This window comes from Neopsephotus bourkii, unplaced genomic scaffold (genome assembly GCF_033783945.1).
Source record: "Neopsephotus bourkii isolate Nb327-2 ecotype Australia unplaced genomic scaffold, CSIRO-AGI_Nbou_v1 NB_1314, whole genome shotgun sequence".
NCBI lineage: Eukaryota > Metazoa > Chordata > Aves > Psittaciformes > Psittacidae > Neopsephotus > Neopsephotus bourkii.
Window position 1 is genome coordinate 369,218 of NW_026901795.1, and position 20,423 is coordinate 389,640.

The 20,423-nt window shown below is 40.2% G+C and overlaps 2 protein-coding genes and 1 long non-coding RNA gene across 3 annotated transcripts; 2 read left to right on the forward strand and 1 right to left on the reverse strand.

The window, feature by feature from the left end:
* The first annotated feature begins 4,534 nt into the window (after positions 1-4,534).
* Positions 4,535-7,584, forward strand: CALHM4 (calcium homeostasis modulator family member 4). The gene is made up of 2 exons (XM_061366168.1): positions 4,535-5,180; positions 5,937-7,584. Exons 1-2 carry the CDS (start codon positions 4,626-4,628, stop codon positions 6,339-6,341), a joined length of 960 nt encoding a protein of 319 aa, XP_061222152.1. The 5' UTR covers positions 4,535-4,625; the 3' UTR covers positions 6,342-7,584.
* A 2,865-nt stretch (positions 7,585-10,449) lies between these two features.
* Positions 10,450-19,982, forward strand: RWDD1 (RWD domain containing 1). Its single transcript, XM_061366182.1, has 7 exons — positions 10,450-10,596; positions 12,286-12,351; positions 13,275-13,405; positions 14,482-14,625; positions 15,619-15,751; positions 17,591-17,653; positions 19,429-19,982. Exons 1-7 carry the CDS (start codon positions 10,524-10,526, stop codon positions 19,539-19,541), a joined length of 723 nt encoding a protein of 240 aa, XP_061222166.1. The 5' UTR covers positions 10,450-10,523; the 3' UTR covers positions 19,542-19,982.
* LOC133219107 (uncharacterized) lies at positions 15,600-15,986 on the reverse strand. Its single transcript, XR_009727351.1, has 2 exons — positions 15,910-15,986; positions 15,600-15,776 (listed from the first exon to the last, which is right to left on the reverse strand). It is a non-coding gene; the product is annotated as an uncharacterized LOC133219107 (long non-coding RNA).
* Positions 19,983-20,423: the final 441 nt, after the last annotated feature.

The following is a 20,423-nucleotide window of genomic DNA, read 5'->3' on the forward strand; positions in this document are numbered from 1 at the left end:
TGTTTCTCAGATAGTCTTCAACTGGCAACAAGCACCAAAGACACATCTCTTTGTAAGAGACATCCCGTATTTCATAAGAAAGTGTACAGCATTACATTTAGAAAAACAGCTCTAAAAGATCATTATTAGCACAATTTAACTGCAACAAAACCATCACAAAGCACTTAAGGCTTCCCGTAAATGAGCACCATTTTATTTATCCCATTCTGAATATAAGGATGAATTACTTCAGCCTGCATTATTAATATTACAAACATGAAGGAACGCTGTGGACCATACAGTATAAAGCATAGCAAAAACACATCAGCACTGTTTGGAAAATATGTATGTGCACACATGTATATGTGAATTCACACATATAATATGACACATTAGGTAGAATGCATTACATTTTGAAAGGTTTGCACATGATTGAGAAAAAGAAGCTGAAACTGTGTGTCCAAATAAATTGGAGATTCAATGGCTCCAGTGAAGGAAACAAGTCAATGGTGGACTGCATCCACATCTCCAGGCACAGAACAAATCTACCTTCTTAATTTTAGCTGTCATCTCACCTGCAGCCCTGTGAAAAGAGCAGAGGTTGGCACATATCTGGCACCTGTTTTAAACCTTGACATAGACATCTCAGAAATAACCCAAGGCAATTTGAATAGTGAGGAAGTTAGCATCCCCCTGAAAACTCCCTTTTGGTCATGTTTGTCAGGTGAGGATTTTAACCTTCAGCTCCAAAAATGCTAATCTGGCACACTGCATTGAGCATTAGACTGCAATAGTTGTCTTCATTCCTGTTAAAACTGAAAAAAAAAAAAAGACCTACAGCAAAACAACAAAACCCGAAGCCTCAACATCTCTCCTGAAGTTCAAAAGCATGAAAAAGTGTTCAGCATCACTCTGTCTCTTATAGTGGACTGGTTATTATGGGAAAGCTGAAACCCGTAGAGCTAAGCACATGGTATCCTTAGTAGTGCAGAATCTAAGGATTCTTCCAAACATTAATATCCCAGAGTGTAATATAAAGGTCAGCAATGCATTAGGTGGCAAATGCCTAAAAAAAATGCCTTGAGGCAAAACAAGAATACACTTGCCACAAAACATGGGTGTCCAAATTAGCACAATACAGGATCAGGCTTTTGTTTGCTCCCCGTCTACAGCTCAGTAGATCTTGTGTTAAATATTTCACTCACAGAACATTAAATTTTTTCAGATTGCAAGAAGGTAGGTGATGGGGATTTGAATTTACATGAAAAAAAATCATTTGAACACAGGTTTCTTACATCACAAATGAGTGCTTTTACTCAGAGCCCTGTAAGGCTGCTGCTTTAGCCATTTCAGAATAAACCACTGCTGTTGCTGCCACCTTTCCTTCAGTGCCCTGCCTGGGAAGCATTTCAGCTTGACCTGCTGAAACTTCCTCAGTTAGGTTAGGCATCTCAGGAACAATTTACAAGCGAGTGGTTTTGGATTTGGGTATCTACTCTCTGGTGAAATCCACTACAGGCACTTCAAATCTCATCGAAATTTGTCTTATTGCACAGCTGAATTCTGAAGCAAAGATGTATGTTAAAAAAAATAATCAGTAACAGGTTTTTATTCTTCTCTTATCATCGAACTTATTATCAGTGCTTGTCCTGCTTAAGGAGACAGGAACTTCTCCCTTAACCAGGCCAAAGAGACCATAAAAATGACTTGGAAAGCTGAAGCTAACCTGTGACCCAGCAGAATGCAGGACATGGGCAGTGCTCACTTATGCTCCCACAGGAAATCTGTAGCATGCTTTCTAACACACACAGTCAAGCTTGACTTCCATGCAAAATATAACCCCAAAATCAGCTAGAGGAGATACACAGTGTCAGCCTTCCGAGTGCTAACTCCATGATGAAAAGATTTGTGCAAAACCAGAGACCAGAGTTCAGTGTCCTCCTCCAAACTTTATGGGAAGCAACCTTCAGATGGAAAACAGAAGAACACTTCCCTGTTTCTCTAACTTCTCCTGGTTATTGGATAACAAAGTCCTTACCTTCTTCTGATCCAATAAATATCAAAATAAAAAATAAAAAAAAAAATAAAAAATGGGGTAACTTAAGTGCAACTGGTAGACCTATGTCAGAAAGGCTGGAGAATACAGAGCTTCATAACTCCACACTACTGATCACAACAGAGCTTCTGGAAGAAAGAGATGAGTGAACATGTTTTGACTAGATCAGGTGCAAAAGGGAACTGAAACCAATCTCTCCTTTCTGCCATGCCTGGTTTATTTCAAGAAAAAGCGGATAAGAGAGTAAAATCTGTTTGCTTGTGCGTGGGAGTGTATAGACAAGTGTAATATGCCATCCAATAGCCATGTTTTAAAAGAAAATGACAAGCCATTCTCAGTTCTTCCAAAAAAAAATCGCTTCTTCTCGTGAGGTTCATTGCAGGGCGTTCAAGCTGACACTGACCTGCAAAATGTCAAGCGAAACTATAGCTAAGTTTTGCCTATGTGTCTTATCTGCCTCAGACAACAGGTATAAGCATTTCTTTGCCTCAGAGATGTTACTTCAGGCAGTGGTATTTTGGATTGCATTCACTCCTAAGTCTCCCTGGGCAATGGATAAAGGGCTTAAATGTCTACCTCAGGACTCAGGGTTCCTCTGAAAAGGCAAGTACTTCCGGGTCTGATGCACCGCCCAAGCTCTTAATTGGATCCAACCCTGTAATTTTTTCCATAATAGGATGACCCAGCAGGATTATTTACAGCACAGCATGAAAGCAAATGCCAAAGTGAAAATGCAGCAGTACGAAGTTGCTGTATTGATTGTATAAATTGCCTCATTCAACAGCCTCAGGCCGACTATAAATATTTCAGTGTTGTACATCTCTTCTGTTTCACATCTAATGTGTTTCTTGAGTAAACAAGTGATGCATGGAAAAGCCTCCCTAGCTTATAAATCAAATAAGACATGGGTTCCCAAAGAAAGCTCAGCAGCAGAGATTTTAAAATGAACTGAGGTATAATGGAAGACTCATACAAAACACCTTCAAAATAATTCTGTAATGAGTTTATTACACTGAATTTAAAGCCTGATGGGTTTATTACATTGAATTTAAAGGAGGTGTTTTTTTTTAAATATAATGCCACCAGTAAAGGAAAAAAAAAAAAAACAACCAAAAAAAGTTACTGAAAATCCTGTGATACTGAAAGAAAATGAAGCTTCCAAATGGCAGTGTTCAGACAGCACTGGGATTTTGTTGTTTTAGTACTCTGCCCAAACAATCAACAACAGGTTCCAGAAAAGCTGTGGCAAAGTGCTGCTGGATGTTCCAGCATGTCTCTCTATCACTTTTAATATTGTGCAATGGTATCACATAGTTTTGAAAGCTAATTACTAGCAAGGACCTCTTTCACATATTGTGATTGGGGTAACAAGCAGGTGCCCATTCTAACAGCTCACTGGAGGAACAAAGTCTTGCCTAGTATACAGGCAAGACGTGTATAACATGCTATCCATGTGTGTGTATCAGCTGTGAGAGTGTCTCTGCAACGTGTGGAACTACTGGGCAGTGTGACCGTAAGACAAAGCGCAACCTGGAGAAACTTACCAGGAGCAAAACATTTTAAACAAACCTCTGTTTAAGGTTGATTTGTGAGAGATGATGAGAGCACAGATTATACATCCCAATATTCAGAAACCATTTCTGGAAATGCTTAACTTAAAGATTTCTGTCTACCTCTGTCCACAGAATGGGCCTGACAATACTTACAGAAAATCTTAAACCTTGTAGTCAAAAGCACACTATATAACCACCAGGTATTATCATGGGCATGTTTGAAGCTGGTTTTACACTGTGTGAATAGCAGATTACACACTGTCAAAAAAACCCCACAAAACCTTCCCGAAGGCGACATTCAACCCTGTCAGGAAAAGAAAGATGCTAGCTTCCTGCCACCTACAGGTGGAACACTAAAATCCTCATGGTCTATCAGCTATCTACAGCTCAGGCTCTAGGATTTGGAAAACAAATTGCCCCAGAACTGACATAAACCAGCACTGGGATTCCAAACTTTGTGAAACTCATGGGATATTTTCTGATTTTATTTTAAATGGTTTGGGGTTTATAATCAGTCCACTTAACAAGGCTTTGTTTGGTTGTTTTTTTTATGAACAACACCTGAAAGGTCTCTTCTCCTGCCCCCCCCCCCCCCCCCCATCCCACACCATGCTTCTGCTAATAATCACAGATTAACAAACAGCTTGCCAATTAACCCTGAAAAGGTAGCCATCAATTTGGTAGCACTGCATGTAATCCAAGAAGTAGGGAGAATTTATTTAGGTTCAGACAATTAGCAAGGGGCTGGCAGTGCTAACGACTGCCTAAAAGCTGTGCTCCACAATGGCTGAGATAAATAATTTCATTAATTAAAACACCTGATTTGATAACTGTAACTATATTTAAAGGTAGCAAACAAGCTTTACTTGTTAAGGACTAGAACAGAAAACTTGTGGGAGGAGAGAGGCTTGTGGGGATTTTCTGGGAAGTTTCTGTGTCCTGTGTTTGGGGATTTTTAAGCTGCTGGAGTTTGTTCAGTTCTATTCTGCCATTAACTGAATCTAAAAATTTAGACTTGGCTTAGAGTGAGATATAAAATGACTTTCCTTCCAAAGTGGTTAATTTTTCTAAAAGGCAAAGAGGTTGTTATTGCTAATGCTATAATTGCAATAGTAACAATTGGTGGGCAGCAGCTTTTCTCTTTTTTTACATTCAGCTGTCCCTGTCACGTTGGGCAGAACCTTATCTATGGGCTGGCTTTCCTTGGAGTTCCTGCACTTATTCTTCTGATTGTTGGCTATGCGCTGAATAACCAGACTTGGAGGCTGGTTACAGGCAAAAGGTCTCTTGAGGGACAGACTACACCAAACCAATCACTGCAATGCAAACTGGTCTGCTTTGTCTTATGCAGCATCACTGGGAGAGCACTGGTTGCTCCAGTAACCTGGCTGGCAGTCACCCTGATAAATGGTTCATATTATGTGTGTGCTGTAAGTGAGTATGTCCCTGTGCATTATTATGAAGCTAATCCTAATATTACTGCCAGTGAACGTAGTAGGATACTGGCTGCATTTCCATGTAGTCAGTTAGTTCCTCCAGAACTAACTCGGGCAAGAGATGAAGTTATTCTCCTTCTCCGATACCAGTCACAAGTGAGTAACTCATGTTGTTTCTATCTCTCATGATGAGAACTAGAGTTAATCCAGCAAAGTGTTGAAATAAAATAGGATTAGTATCCTCTGGAGTGCTAAATCTGTGTTTTGAAGCCTGTTTTGCTCCTGTAAGTGGAACTGAACTTTAGGTATCTAAATTACTATATTTGTTTGTGCTGGTTGTTATCTGCTACTGGAGGATATATTTTTTTTTTGCATAGTATCTTGAAAAGTATGATTAAGTAAGACAAATACAAGTTCAAAAGCCAGGGAGAATATGAAGTTTCTTATTCAAGGATAAGAAACACATGAGTAAGGTGCCTGCAAGAGCTCCACATAAACCAAGCTAAAATCTTTGTTTTGAAATCAGGCTTAAGTCTAAAAGCTTATGTACTGGGTAAATTGGGGAACATTAATTTGTCACTTCAGATAAAACTGGTTTCAAATCCGCTGTAAGCTAACATAGGCTAGGAATTACATGGCTTTTCTTCTTACAGGACTAGCTGTGGAGGCAAAATCCTTAACGAAATGTATAACAGAACTTCCTTAAACTCGACAGAAAGTGACTTTTTACCACATGGTTACCTCCAGTAGTAAGGGACTGGGTTTGAGGGCAGCAGACCCTTACCAGGCTTCTGTGTTGTTAACCTGATTCAGAAAAAAAAACAGTAAAGATCATCTTACGGATTTCCTGATTCTCAGAATTTACCACTGAGTATTTTCAGCTGTAACAGATTCCTTCTTTTTCTTTGTAAGGTGGCTGGCTGGCTTCTGATTGCTGTGGTAGTCATCACTGTCTTCCTGTCTTACTGCCTGGCAAGCTGCTTCTCCCCACTCAGCTTTCTACATTTCAGATACTGGAGCAGCTATGTCCACAATGAGCAGGAGCTCTTTGACGAAGCAACAGACCAGCACTCCAGGCTCTATGCCATGAAGCATGTAAGGAAGTTCTTTGGCTTTGCCCCAGGAAGTGAAAATGTAAAGGAAATCCGTATTCCATCTCTCAAGGAGTGGCAAGCCATTTCTGGACTGGCCTTTCTGAAACGAGTGGATGCAGAGCACTATGACTACAGTCTTCTCCACGACTGGGCACTCAAGGGGTCTGCAAATGGGAAATACTTGAAGACTGATGAAGACCCTGTGATCAGAACACAGGTCTGAGGGCCACACTCCCACCAACACCTTGCAGATAAGCAGGATATCAGCCTGATCTGGAACTTTCCAATGCCTTATTGCATTGATATGTACAGTATGTGAACAAGTACATCTTGTTATTTTAGTCCTTTAGCACATGCTTACAGATACTTTTCCTGATGGTGCCTGACTCCTGTGGGTCTGATAGTTTATGTCTAGATTAGGGTGGCCTGTTTAAAGCTGCAGCTCCCTCCTTCTAATATTTGTGCTAAAAGGATGTGTACATACTAGGAGAGAAAGTCATTCCCAAATGCTTTTCCTTTCCTACCATTAAAAAAAAAATTAAAAATAGCTAGGCCCTGATTGAATCCTAGGAGACAGTCCATTCTGTGCAGAACAAAAGCAGATATTCAGCTTTGTCTTGGTGCCCCCTAGCAGAAATGCCTTATTTTTTCTCTTCTGCATTTTTCTTGTAGTGTGTGAATATACTGAGCTAACCACAAGTAAAGCTTGTGTCTACAGCAGCACAGAAGCAGGGGAAGCTTCAGCAATGAAGACTAAGTGTAGATACAGCGTTAAGTGAACTCCCAGTTCTGGTCAGGAGATAAAATGCCCACTGAGAAGCGCAGGATGAAGGAGTGTGATATATATCAGCTGTATGAACACTTACATGTGGAAAATAAAAGTTCAAATCTATTTCAGCTGAAAGCAGTAATAAGGTCAGTCTCCTATTCCTTCTAGATAGACTTGAAAACCTCTTTGGTACTTGTATACTTGCTCACTATACTAATAGCTAATCTGGATGGGATACAAATCTCATTCTCTGTGCAAGGTCTGCTTTGCCTGTGAAAAACTTGCAATTTAGTCATGCTACTGTGATTAAAATCTACTGAATTTAGTGAGAGAAGGTTTCATGATGTTCTGTTAATTCAGTATGGTATGATGTCATATTACTGCCTCTCATCTCCTTTCTAACTCCCTGTGCAGCTGTTTTGAACTCTAAGGGTGGAGGGGGGAAGGTGGAATCCATACACGGACTTTTTCCTCATGCTTCCTGTGTTGCCTTGCTATGTGCATATGTACATGTGTGTGACAAAACCATATGCTAGACTGTATGATGCTATCTGCTGTTAATAAATGACCACAGAGTACTCAAGTGGAAAAATACAATTATTTACTACATCTTAGTAGGAAATGAAAGAGCCTTGTTAAATTGTAGATCTTGGTGAATGTGTTTAGTCATGAAGAATTAAACTTCTAAACAAAAACACTCTAGCAATTGCAAATGATGTATGTACTGAATAATGAGAATGATGCTATTTTACATCACTAAAATTGTTACAAATACTCACATAAGTATTTCATGTGAATCCTAAACTTTCATGTATGTGGTGGGTTGATCCTGGCTGCCCACCAAAGCTGCTCTATCACTACCCTCCTCAGCTGGACAGGGGAGAGAGAATATAAACCACAAAAGGTATGTGGATTGAGATAAGGACAGGGAGGTATTGCTGATGACTGCTGTGGGCAAAACAGATTCAACTTAGGGAAGTAAGCTTTATTACCAATCAAATCAAGTAGGATGACAAGTAAGTCTTAAAACCCTTTTCCCTCCACCCCCCCCTTTCCAAATTCTCTATCTCCTCCCTCCCAGAAGCACAGGGGGATGGAGAACAGGAGTTGGGATCAGTTCATCACATGTTATCTCTGCCACTCCTTCCTTCTCAGGGTGAAAACTACTCACACTATTCCTCTTCTCCAGTGGGGCATTCCTCTCATGGGAGACAGTCCTCCAACCCTTGCCACAGGCTGCAGTTTGTCATGAACTGCTCCAGCATGGGTCCCCCATGGGGTCACAAGCCCTGCAGCAAACCTACTCCAGTGTGGGCTACTTTCTCCAAGGGGTCACAGCTCCTTCCAGGAGCCTGCTCCAGTGCAGGCTTCCCACAGGGCTACAGCCTCCTTCTGGCGTTCCCCTGCTCCTGTTTTGGTCCTCCATGGGCTGCCGGTGGAGATCTGACCTACCACGGATCTCCATGGGCTGCAGGGGCACGGGCTGCCTTACCATGCATGGTCTGCACCATGGGCTACAGAGGAATCCCTGCTCTGGTGCCTGAAGCACCTTCTGCCCTCCTTCTGCACTGACTGTGGGGTCTGAAAGGTTTTTGCTCTTACATATTCTCACTCCTCTTTTCAGCTGCAGTTTCTGCTGCACAGGTTTGCTGTTTTCCTTTTTTCCTCTTAACTATGTTATCCTAGAGGCTTTTGCTGATGGCCTTGGCCAGTGGCAAGAGCTGGCTGGCATTAGCTGTGTCAGTCACAGGGGAAGCTTCTGGCAACTTCTCACTGCACTCTGTAGAGCTCCCCCTTTCCTACCCCCAAACCTTTCCATGCAAATGTAGTAAAAGGTAATAGAGCAGTTTATATGAACTCCGTAGGAAGCAAAGTACCTTAGTTAGTAGACACAATCTCTAAGTTTTAAAATCCTTTGTGATTTTTTATTCAAGACTAAATACTGCATATCTGGAAGACATGCAACTGAATTGTGTATCTGAACATTTGGCAAAAAAACTCTATGCTGGTGTTCGGATCCAAATGACAAATGACTGGCTTTATATGGGTTCAGGCTCTTTCCACTTCTTCCCTTATTTTCCAGGTGCAACATACCTGTATTGTTTTAAATTAAAATTACCACTATAAAATGGTGCAATATTTTGCAGCTAGGAGTGAGCTGTCAAATTGTTTTAACTACTTTTTAAGCAAACTAACTTTCAAATTCAACTTCATATTTTCCAATTTTGTCTCAATTACTATTTGCCCTGTGGCTTTTGTTGCTTTGTTGTTTTTTTTGTTTGTTTGTTTGTTTTGGTTTTTTTTTTTTATGTTTGTGTTTGTTTGATTTCACTTAAAATGCTGACTAGAAGTACTGGCTGTATCTGTCATTTTGAAGTCAACCTGCCAGCATACAAATAGCCTATCACCCTGTTAGCATATATTAATTAACTAAATAAAGCTGAGTATTGTAGGTGATTTGTTGTATTTCCCTTCACTCCCCTGCTCCCTGAAACATGCCATGGATTGTAAGTGATGGCACTGCTTTCAAACGAATTTGTGGCTACAGAAAAATCAATGAGTTGGTACTAAACAGTCTAACTGTGCCTGCTAAAACCTGAGTCATCTTACCTAAAATCAATTCAGAATCGCGGTCTGCTCACTTGAAGTGAAAATGATTCTCTTTATGTCCATGATAAAAGTTTTCTGGCACTCTGGCCTTGCAAAACGCACCTGAAGGAAAAGTGCTGTCCATATGCCCATTGAACTGATGTACCTTAGAATGACTCTGTGTACCAAGCACCCATCAGCATCTGCTGTTGCTTAACCCTCAACAGTCATAAATTCATCTGTGTGGGTAATCTCCAAGTATGGGGGCTCCCAGTATTGCTAGCCTTGATGACTTGGGTTCTGCTTATGCAGCAGAGACTTCAGAAATCACTGGGAACATGTCCTGGGAACATTTCCTGATTAAAAGCAGGTGCTTTTAACTCCAAGCTGTACCCTCAACTGTTTTTTTCCAGCTAGGTTGACTTCAAATTTCAGCCGAAAACCACGTTCAGCTGCCTCCATGGCACGCTTATGCTATTTCTAGCGCAACGGTTTTGAATCCCCTTCAAGCTGCTAACCCCTATTAATTTTCTGTGAAAAAATGGCAAAGAGCGAAGACCTGCTTGACAGCAACACACTTTTCACAGCAGCGCTGAAGCCTGACTCTTCAGGCGAGAGCCCGCCTACCTCACCTACTGGAACCCCTGCTATTGCCACCAGGCGGCGGAAGCCCAGGACACCCGTGGCGCTGGCGATGGAGGCAGATGTTTGGGACATGCCAGGTGCAAGCGGGTGAACACATCGCGCCCGCTCTGCCCACAGCTGAACCCAAGCAGCACGTACTGAAATCCGCTGACCAGAGAGACCTAAAAGCCGTAAAGACAACTGCCTAGACCCTCACAACGGCGCTCTTCCTTTTACCTCACGCAGAGACACCTTAACACCTCCTTCCTTCCCTTCAGCCCAAAGCCATCCACCACCGAGCGAGCGGGACGACGCGGCCAGGCATGGCCAGCCGATGGCGGAGAGAAGTGCGCATGCGCGGCATCGGAGGGCGGGGGTCGTTTCGCGGTGCGGACGGCCTATGGCCGGCGGCGGCAGGCGACGATGACCGACTACAGCGAGGAGCAGCGTAACGAGTTGGAGGCCTTGGAGTCCATCTACCCGGACTCGTTTACGGGTGAGCCGCGGTGGGGCCCGCGCCACTCTGAACCGGCATGAGGGAGGAGTGGGAGGCCCCGCCGGGCGGCAGCTGCTCCGTGCCTGCCTGGGCTACCCCCTTTGAGTGTCCACCGGGTTTTAGGTGCACGGGTCGAGTGGTCTGCGTTTTGGTTTTGCTTGCTTTCCGCTTCCCGTGCCGGTGCGAGGGGCTGCTGTGTGCGGCGCCCCAGGTGTGGCAGCCCGGCATGAGCACCCGTTCCGGTGTGCTGGCGCCGCTGCGGCTGGGGGAAGGATGCTCTTCGGAGAAGTCTTTCAAAAGATGGTGCCCTAAGTGGGATTTGGGCTTGTGTGTCGGCCGGTTTCCCTTTCTGGTAGCAGCTTCTCACAGCCGTGACGCACCTGGTGTTTTGGGGTGCTTGGGAATGGTTTTTAAGTGCCTTGCCAGTATCTGGCTTGTTCCGTTGCACATCTATAGTAGGACAAAAACGAGCCCTAATTCCCAGGTGCTTTATCGCTAAAACTTCAAGCTGATGGATATGTTTGGTCATTAGGTTTCTCAGAACTTCCTAGTCACTGTCACACAATTAGGAGTATCCACCATGCAAACTAATTCAAAGTGATTTAGGGTGCTCAACATGCAAGAATCTTAACACTGACAAAATCTGCATTTTTTTTGTTTCCTTCCTGCACTGTATCCACTGTGCATGAAGTCCCACAGTGTCTTGGTTAGCAATAACTTCATCACACAGATATTTGCCCATTGCTTTAATCTGAAAATCTTTTAGGTTCTTCAGTTTTATCTCAAAGGTATACGATTTGATCTTTGGTAGCTGGGGATGATGCATCACTGATGCTGATGTGGAAATAATATACTTTCATGTAGCTTCTGATGCTTATTCTAAGTTACTGTTTGTTCATGTAATATTCTTGTGTCTAAAAGAAGAGGGAGGAAAAAATACGGGACTAGTAGCAGTATATTAGCAATTAGGCAAAACTCAGTTAATACTGTGAGAGCATGTATACTTGAGTGGACACATGTTGTAACAGTGATACAGAGCAGTCCTTATTTGAGGATGTGGTCTGCAACCCACCATTGTGCAGTGAGGTTTCTGGTCTGAAACTTTAGATCACAGGACTTGCACTTTAAGTCTCCCTATGGAGCTGCTTGTTATCTGTCTTCTGGGTGCCTCATTCATGCAATTTCATGTAGTACATTCTTGAAGGAAAGCACTAGGTATTCACTTTTTGTTTTAAGAAGCAATTGTTACATTAAGCTGTCCTAAATATAGAAGTAGGTGCAGTCACACTGTCAAAATAGTCCAGGGTTAAGAGTGCAGTGGATCTTCATCACATATATTATTAGTGCAGTAAAGCAAACTGGCTTGGGAGCTTTCTGCAGACATTGAGTGCACTAACATAAGTTGTTTGATGGTAAGTAAGTAGATTAAACTTCCCAAAGACAACTTTCCAAACCAGAAACTTTCCGGTATCATTATATGGTGTCACTCAAAGAGCTCTCCAGACTCACACCATGTGAAAGATAACTGTTAATTAGAAAGTATTTATTAATAGAGTAAAAAGACTGTTAACACTTTATCAGGAGCTTCCTTGCTTCATTAGTCCTTGAGAAGTTCAGGTTTAATGATGTGAAGAAGTACTTGTCTGATTCAAGCAATCTCTGTCTTTTTTTTTTTTTTTCTTCAAACAGTGTTGTCAGAAAATCCAACAACTTTCACAATCACTGTGACATCTGAAGCAGGAGAAAATGGTGAAAGTAAGTTGACCATGTCTTAAATGTCTATAGGAGGGGTTTCTGTGTAAGCCTAGTTCTGTTGCCAACAATAGGTATACCTCTGCAAGCACTCAGAAAATTTAGTTCAAGGATTCCAGCAGTCTGTGTTTAGTTTACAGAAAGGTTGTGCTCTCTCATTAGGGCTGCTTTCTGACATGCTGAATCTCAAATATTTTGTAAAGCTTCGTAAAGTATGGGTTGTCATCATCCACACAGTAGCTTACAGCCATGTTGTGAGGTGAGGGTTTTTTTTTTTAGCAACAGTATGTATATCAGCTACATTGAAGAGTTGAGTCATTGTCCTGTAAATATGCAGACCTTAAGGAAAAGTTCCTTAAGGGAACTTAGTTCTCTTTTGCCTTGTTTCCGTGTTATCCTGGCTTTGGGAGTCTTCAGATTGTGTTCTCTTTAGGCAGTTCTCTGCTTAATAACTTACGCTGGACGTTGTTCTTGTCATATAATTCATGTGGAGCCCTGGTTCTCAACACAGAGGTTTATAGTCCAGTCAGGCACACAGAATTTAAAGAATTAATATGTTGAGATTCTCTCCACATCTCTTATTAGGACTCTTCCTTGTTTTCTCCAGCTTTTAAGTGGAATATGAGGGTAGAAAAAAGATTACTGCTCTAGTATTTACCTTACCACTGAAGGTTTTGCAGTCTTCAGAAAGACTTTTCAGACGTTAACAGTCTGTAATAGCTTTATAAGGGTAAACTTTGTCATAATTTCTCAGAACTCTTGCATTATGTTTGAACTGTTCATATAGCTTTAACATATCTGTAAAAGGATTGTTCCTTTAAGACGGGTATTTTACATTTAAAAACATTTAAGCTGCTAATGCAGTAGCAAAATACAAAGTTATATAGAGTTATCACCTTAAGAATGTGGGTTTTTTTATTTTGTAGCTGTCCAAACAACCCTTAAATTTACCTATAGAGAGAAATACCCTGATGAAACTCCGCTTTATGAAATAGTCTCACAGGAGAATCTTGACGATAATGATGTCACGGACATAATAAAACTACTAGAGCAGCAGGTAAGGAAAATGGAATATCTCAATTCAGCTTGGCATCATTGAAAACTTTAGCCTGAATTTCTCTACAAATTATTTGTTTCCTGAGGTATGCGCTATTGATTTGAAACCTGTTCCTTACTGTAGGGACTAACTTTGAGGTTTGAGCCCGGTGAATGACATTATTGAGGTAAATTATTTTAAACGGTAATATATAGGGCTAATTCAGTGTCTATAGGTGTGATAATGAAATGAAAATTCTCTTAGGTTTTCCCTCTTCTGCACTTCTAGCTTAAGGTGAACTTGTTTAACTGAGTATATATATATATATATATTTGTATTAACAAGCCGCTATAATTTTATTTGGAAAGATTAAAAAATGCCAAATTGGAATCTTGATTCTTTTCAATAACATAATTATTCGGGGGAACTCTTCTGCCTTTGAGATCAATGAGAGTACATTGTGAAGGAATGAGAAGGAAACACTTATTTGGTTTCAGTAATCCTTGACAAGTCATCCCTGCATTAAAATTTCCATAGTATGTTCAGTAAGCATTCTTTCTTTACGGTTTAATTCTTATGACCTTCCTTCGATCAGGTGATGTTTTGTTTTTTTTGTTGTTTTTTTGTTTGGTTGGTTGGTTGGTTGGTTTTTTTTGTTTTGTTTGTTTGTTGGTTTTTTTTATGGGTAACTGTCCTGCTTCAAAGGGTCATATAATGGTATTAAGGAATAAATAAGCTATTGCAGGGGAGGAGAGGTTCTGAGTGGCTGTTGAGTCTTACGATTTATCAAATCTTGAAGCTGTATTCTCACTATGGGTTTTGCTTTATTAGTGGAAAGGTGTTCCAGATGTCTATAATATGTTTTCAACATATTATAGACAGGTGTTCATCATTGGTGTTTTACTTCATACCCATCTGGGGGTGACTTTAACTGGAGTAACTGACTAATTGACTTAAGTTTTACAGCAGGCTTTGAAGGATGGTGCTGAGTGTCTTAGCTTTGTTGTCTGCATTTGCACAGCATACTGCTTTCTAAACATGCATTCAACTGCTGAAGGTTTGAGGTTCTATTTGAAGTTGCCTTCTTTGTGTTGTAGGTAGAAGAAAATTTAGGAATGGTAATGATCTTCACTCTAGTCTCAGCAGTACAGGAGAAATTAAATGAAATAGTGGATCAAATAAAAACACGAAGAGAAGAGGAAAAGAAACAGAAAGAAAGAGAAGCAGAAGAAGAAGAGAAAGTATGTAAAGTAATGTTTTCAACTAAAAATTTCCTGCTTTTTTTGAATGTGGGTTTTGATGCAGGAGCAGTTTTCAATTGCAGTGGGAGAGGAACGTCAATCAAAGTTTATATAATTAAAACTGAAGGACTAAAAGATTCTTTAGTGCACTTAAGTTATTCCTTCTCCCCCATTTTCTAAAGCAGTCTTTTTGGAGATGTACTGAATGTCCACAATTCCTTTTAGCATTACTCTGTAAGGCAGGGGCAGGGATTTTTCACAAATGAAATCAAAGTTGCTGTCGCCAGTTTTTTGAATAGGCTTGAGGAGCAATAAAAGATAGAATATGGCATGCTGCACACAGGCAGCATGGCCTGAGGAAGTCTCTCTTTCTTGGTAGACTGAGTGGGCAGGGTGGAAGTGGGACCAGTTTGTCCTCCTTATGCGTCCTTTCTACCAGCCACTGTGGAATAGTTTTTCCATTCATGGAATGTGCTGTGGTAAGACTAGCTGCTGAGTCTTCACTTTCTTCCTCAGAAATAGCTAGAGGGTGGTGGGACTTGGAAAGTTCAGTATTTCTGAAAATGACAGAAAAATAGCTGGAAAAAAAAAATGCTCCTTTCTGTTTCAACAACACAGAAGGGGTAACGTATTTTAATGGAAAGTATTTCAGTGTAAATTGCAGTGAAGAGCTGGTAAGAAATGCTGCTTATGGGTAATCTGTATTAGTGGTATGTTGCTAACTGTGGCGATAGGTCCAAAAGTAGTACGTGGGTTTTTTCCGTGAGAATTTGTACCTCAGTGCAGCTCTCTGAAGGGAGGGTCCGAGGACAGAAACCAACAAGAATGTATTCTTTGTGTATTCTCAGGGTTAGGATTAATTTCTCAGAATACTTCACAGCAAGCAGTGCTTCTGGAGTGTTGTAATTTAAATAATTAAGAGAATGCTCATCTTCTTTCACAGCTTTGCAAATTGCGTTTGCAGCCTTGTTTTCTGTTTGGTTTATTTTTCAGCAACGTTTTCACGGCACTCCTGTTACCATTGAGAATTTCCTAAACTGGAAAGCAAAGTTTGATGCAGAACTCCTAGAAATAAAAAGGAAAAAAATGAAAGAAGAGGAACAAGCAGGCAAAAATAAATTAAGCGGTATGATTTTTAACTGTTCCTGAAACTGAACTGTCCAGGTCGGACGGAGCCTTGGGTGACATGGTTTAGTGGGAGATGTTCCTGCCCATGGCAGGGGTGTTGGAACTAGATGATCTTAAGGTCCTTTCCAGCCCTAACTGTTCTATGGTTCTATGAACTTTTTGCCATGTTACTGGACTAGAGTGACAAGCCTACAAGTAATTTTTACATAGAAAGATGGTGGTAGTAAATAAACAATGCAATATTTTATTCTTGTCCCACATGTCACATTAAGCCTTTCTAAGAGCTGGTTTTGGGCTAAATAAAAAGTTAATAGATAACAGGATTTCTGCTGAACTCATTACGGTTCCCAAAGTATGTTTAAGCTGCTTTGGTTTTGTTCCAGACAGAGCGTACCACTTAGAGCTGCTACCGACAAACTTTGTTCTGGCAGAAATATCTGGGGTTTGTTAAGCAACAGGAAGAATCTGCATCAGTTTAGTGACTTGGCCTTTATTGCACTGAACTGTACAGTGACTGCAGAACATTCAGGTGAATCTAATAGTTAGGGATGCTGTTGCTGGACTGAAGCAACACAGAGGCTGGCTGCTGCATGTGACAAGCTTACGGTGGCTCTGATATTTGGAGAATAATATAGCAGTTGTTTCAGGCTTTGTGTTTTGGTGATCACCGTTTGTCCAGCAGAAAGCAAACGCTGTAGATAGTGGGGAAAAATGTGGAGGAAATTATCTTTATTAGGAGAACCTCTAGGTAAGAATTAAATCTTGGGCATCTTCCTCCATGCTCTCCACAGCTTAGCTTTGGACTAGTTCTCCTGCGATGTTGCGTTTACTTTTTTAACCTGATGGCTGTTGTCCTCATGCTCTGTCACCTACCTTTTGTCCTCCCTTCTGAAAACTGAATCTTCTGGCTAATTTTGATGAAATTTGACAGATGTAATTTAATGGTAGCAAGTTTAATGAAAAGCTGTACAAGGCAGGGGACATGCCTGATTCCCCTTTGAAGGGAGTATGTTTGGGAATTTGCAGAGATGCGATAGTAGAAATCGGGGGGTCCAGTTTTCCTGGTCCTAAAAATATTGTTAGTGTGCTGTGCCTGTTTTCCTCTGTACAAGCCGAGCTTATTGAAGCTCCCCTTTACAAAACTAAAACAAGGCTTATTCTTAGATGCCAAGAGCACAACCCCAGTAGACATTAAAGATGTCTTAAAAGTTTTACTATGAACACTAGGCAGTCTGGTTGGCAGAAGACTGCATAAGCCATGCAAATATAGCTCGAAGATGAGTGGTTTATATAGAAAGAGTCCTGAGCTTTTCTTTCCCTACATCTAATTAGAAATGCTTGCTTTGTGTGATGTTTCCTTCACAGATGTGTGTGTAGGAGCTCATGTCTTGTTTGCACATCCAGGTTGTTTGTTGAATGGGGAGGATGTATGGACAAAGATGGAGGCAGCAAATTTCCTTTCCAGTTCCCACAGAATCTTCCTTGTGGAATCAAGATGAGGATTAAAGCAGTAAGGACTGAGTACAGGTTGTAAGGCAGTACCCTCTCCAATCCCACTTATTAAAGCCTTAGTAACATTAAAGTGACTAAGAAACTGACCCATTTCACATGTAGGAGGAGAAGCCTTTTGGCATGAAAGAATCCTGGATGAATAGTCAAAATATCAGAATGGCGAATTTACAGAAATGAGCAGCTTAAAAAAAAAAAAAAAAAATAAAAACCCGACTGCTTGTATTGGTAAGGTTAAAAAGCCTAAAATATATATGCTAACTATTGTTGCCTTAGTTGATAGTTATTTCAGAATTTAACTTGCTTATATATTGTCTTTTATTTCTAGGTAAACAGCTGTTTGAAATGGATCACAACCTTGACACTTCTGACATCCAGTTTTTGGAGGAAGGTAAATTTCTGTTTGTTTCCACAACTGAAAGACAGTGGCTTAAAAGAGGTCAAAATTCCTAAGCAAAATCTTTATTTTTGACTTAACATCTTACTTCAGTATCACTTTTACTTGGGAACAACTTCCTAAGAAGTAGTTTTGCAGATTGAACAGACATGATTTTAACTTCTTTCAAAAAAAAAACCATTTTCAAGATGCTAAAATGTATTCATTTGTGGTTTTGAGCTTTAGTTGATCTTATTTCTGTTGCTTCTGTTCAAGTATTTAGACTGGAAGCAAAATCAAAAATAAGCAAAACAAATCAAAGTAAAATAAACCACAACCAAACTGTGCTTTTTCTCTTTTTCCTAGTAGCCAGTCTTCTTACCCTAATTCTTAAGCACAGATCTTAAAGTTCTGTCTCCTGCCCTCTGAACTTTCACACCAATAGTAAACATCTTGCTGGTCAGTTTGCCTCTGTGCAACCCAGTTCTTCTTCATGCAGATTTGTCTTACTATCTTACTGTGAATACCTGCTCTGGTGCCAGCTGAAAATTTTGTAAGCCTGTGCCAGAAGATGTTAAACTTGGAAAATCTGTTGGAGATAAATAAATCTATATGCAGTCACGTATCTGTTTAATTTTCTGTACTGAATCTTAGTTATCTTAGTTTAAAAGTCTGATTATTTTTTTTTTGCTTAAGAGAATTCTTTAATGTAGCTGCATTATGTAATGCCGAAGAGAGTCAAGAATTTTCTGTGCAGGTAGCTTCTTTTTTATAAGAAGTTGTTTATGAACATCAGACATCAGTGAGTAAAAAGTTGAAATGGCAGTAATGGGGGAGTCGAGTTTCTTCCAGTTAGAGAGCATAACTTAACCTTGTCTTCCTTCAAAACACATAAAGTGAAGAAGGGTTGTTGATCTAACATTTGGTTGTCACAAGGGAGGAACAGACCCTTATTTGGGCTCTTTGTCCAAATGTCTTGAGGTTAATGTGCTAACTTTCAATCCTGTTGCTATATGTGACTAAAGCTCCTGTCTTTATTGCTGTTTGCATTCTATCATAAATGCAACAGTTTACTAACTGCAATATAATATTATGGTACCATGTAATAAGTAATACTGATTTTCACGTCTTAAATAGGATAATGGCATTATCTTTTAGATAGAAACAGTTACAAAGGCTCTTTCAAATCCAGTGGAAAAAATAGATACTTACCCAGTGGCCAGAAGATGTCGCTGCTAATGCACACAAATAAAACAGCGGTAGTTCTCAATTTTTATCCTTAGGTTAGCATCATCTCTTTCAGAAGACAATGTGCAAGCATGCAAAGCTTCACCTTGCTTTTAAAATTTAAATCTGAAAGCAAATGTATGTGTGTAGGCATATAAATGGTGTGCATGGTTTGGGTTTTTTATAAACCCTATGTGTTCTTGTGGCTGATAGTTGTACCTGTTCCAGCTGTGAGGTCCTGAGCTCCTACTTTGACAGTACCTGGGAGAAAGGACCTCTGCTTCTGGGAACTGTAATTGTTAATTTCATTCTTCCAGTAGATTCTAAGGTCCTGTGTGATGTTTCTCTTGTCTGGGTTTTAGTATGAGGAAAAAAGCTGTGCCTTAGCTGTAGAGATAAAATGTGCTGCTTCCTTTTCTATATCCATTTGATATATAAAAGCCCAAGTAAGTTAACAGTTACTGACATTGCAGTCTGAGTATGAAAAAACTGTTGTGTATTTTGTTGTTGAGGTACTGTTTTCCTACTTGCATTAAAATAAATTATTTTTCTGTTCTTTGCAGCTGGAAACAGCGTGGAGGTTGATGAATCTTTATTCCAAGAAATGGATGATCTAGAACTGGAGGATGAAGAGGATGACCCTGACTACAACCCTGTTAATTTAGATAGCGATTAGACTTTTCTGAACTGGCTCTGTCATCAGTATGGACATATGTAAGGAGAGAGGGGCAGGCAGGAAAACCACAGCATCTGTGGATTTAGTAATGTGTATCAGTTTTCTTTTGGTTTACTTTTTTTCAAAAAAAAAAATTTTAAAGTCAGAAGAATGGTCTTCTGATGACTCTCATCGTAAATAAATTTATAGTAATATTTCAAATGAGAACTTTGAGGGACATTGACCTCTCTGAAAATGCTATTCTATTTTCTCATATCTTTTCCTTCCCACTTCTGTAATTATCCTTTGAAGAGATTTGACAACAAGCAAGATAGAAAGATGTTATAGCAAGCACTAAACACACCTGCATCTGAAGGCTTGAGCAGCTGTTCTGCTGTCTTCCACCCTGGGATGTACATGGACAGCTTTGAGGAATAAAAGGGATTGCATACTATGCAGTTATTTTTCTTTTTTTTTATTTTTTTTTCTATGAAATTTTATAAAACTTAAGTAAGTTCTGGTGCCCTCACCTATCAGCTGTAGCTAGGCAGCAGTAGTCACTATTGAATAGCCTTTAAAATTTAATGGAAACTATTTCCATACTACTAAAGTAAAACTTTTTGCCATAGTTGAGAATAATAGTTTCAAAATGTTTAAGTTTAAAATGCTAACTTTAAGTCTGTAGGAAAAAAACAAAACAAAACAACAGAATGAGATTAAGTCCTCTTACCGGGATTTTTGAATTTGTGCATCAGTGAACTTCATGGTGGGGGGAAATGCCTTAGGAATGTTGGATTTGCTTTTGGTAACAGACTGTTAAAATACCCATTAGTGGAGTGCAAATTATGGTACCACGACTGATGGAGTGCTTATAGATTTGAATGTAATGGATGTTTTAAAAGC

Bases quoted from the DNA above. Each gene is read 5' to 3' on its own strand.
- CALHM4 (XM_061366168.1), top strand. From the start codon at position 4,626: ATGACTTTCCTTCCAAAGTGGTTAATTTTTCTAAAAGGCAAAGAGGTT. The intron at 5,181-5,936 runs GTGAGTAACTCA...TTTCTTTGTAAG, and splicing joins TTCTCCGATACCAGTCACAA to GTGGCTGGCTGGCTTCTGAT.
- RWDD1 (XM_061366182.1), top strand. From the start codon at position 10,524: ATGACCGACTACAGCGAGGAGCAGCGTAACGAGTTGGAGGCCTTGGAG. The intron at 12,352-13,274 runs GTAAGTTGACCA...TTTATTTTGTAG, and splicing joins AGCAGGAGAAAATGGTGAAA to CTGTCCAAACAACCCTTAAA. The intron at 17,654-19,428 runs GTAAATTTCTGT...TGTTCTTTGCAG, and splicing joins CATCCAGTTTTTGGAGGAAG to CTGGAAACAGCGTGGAGGTT.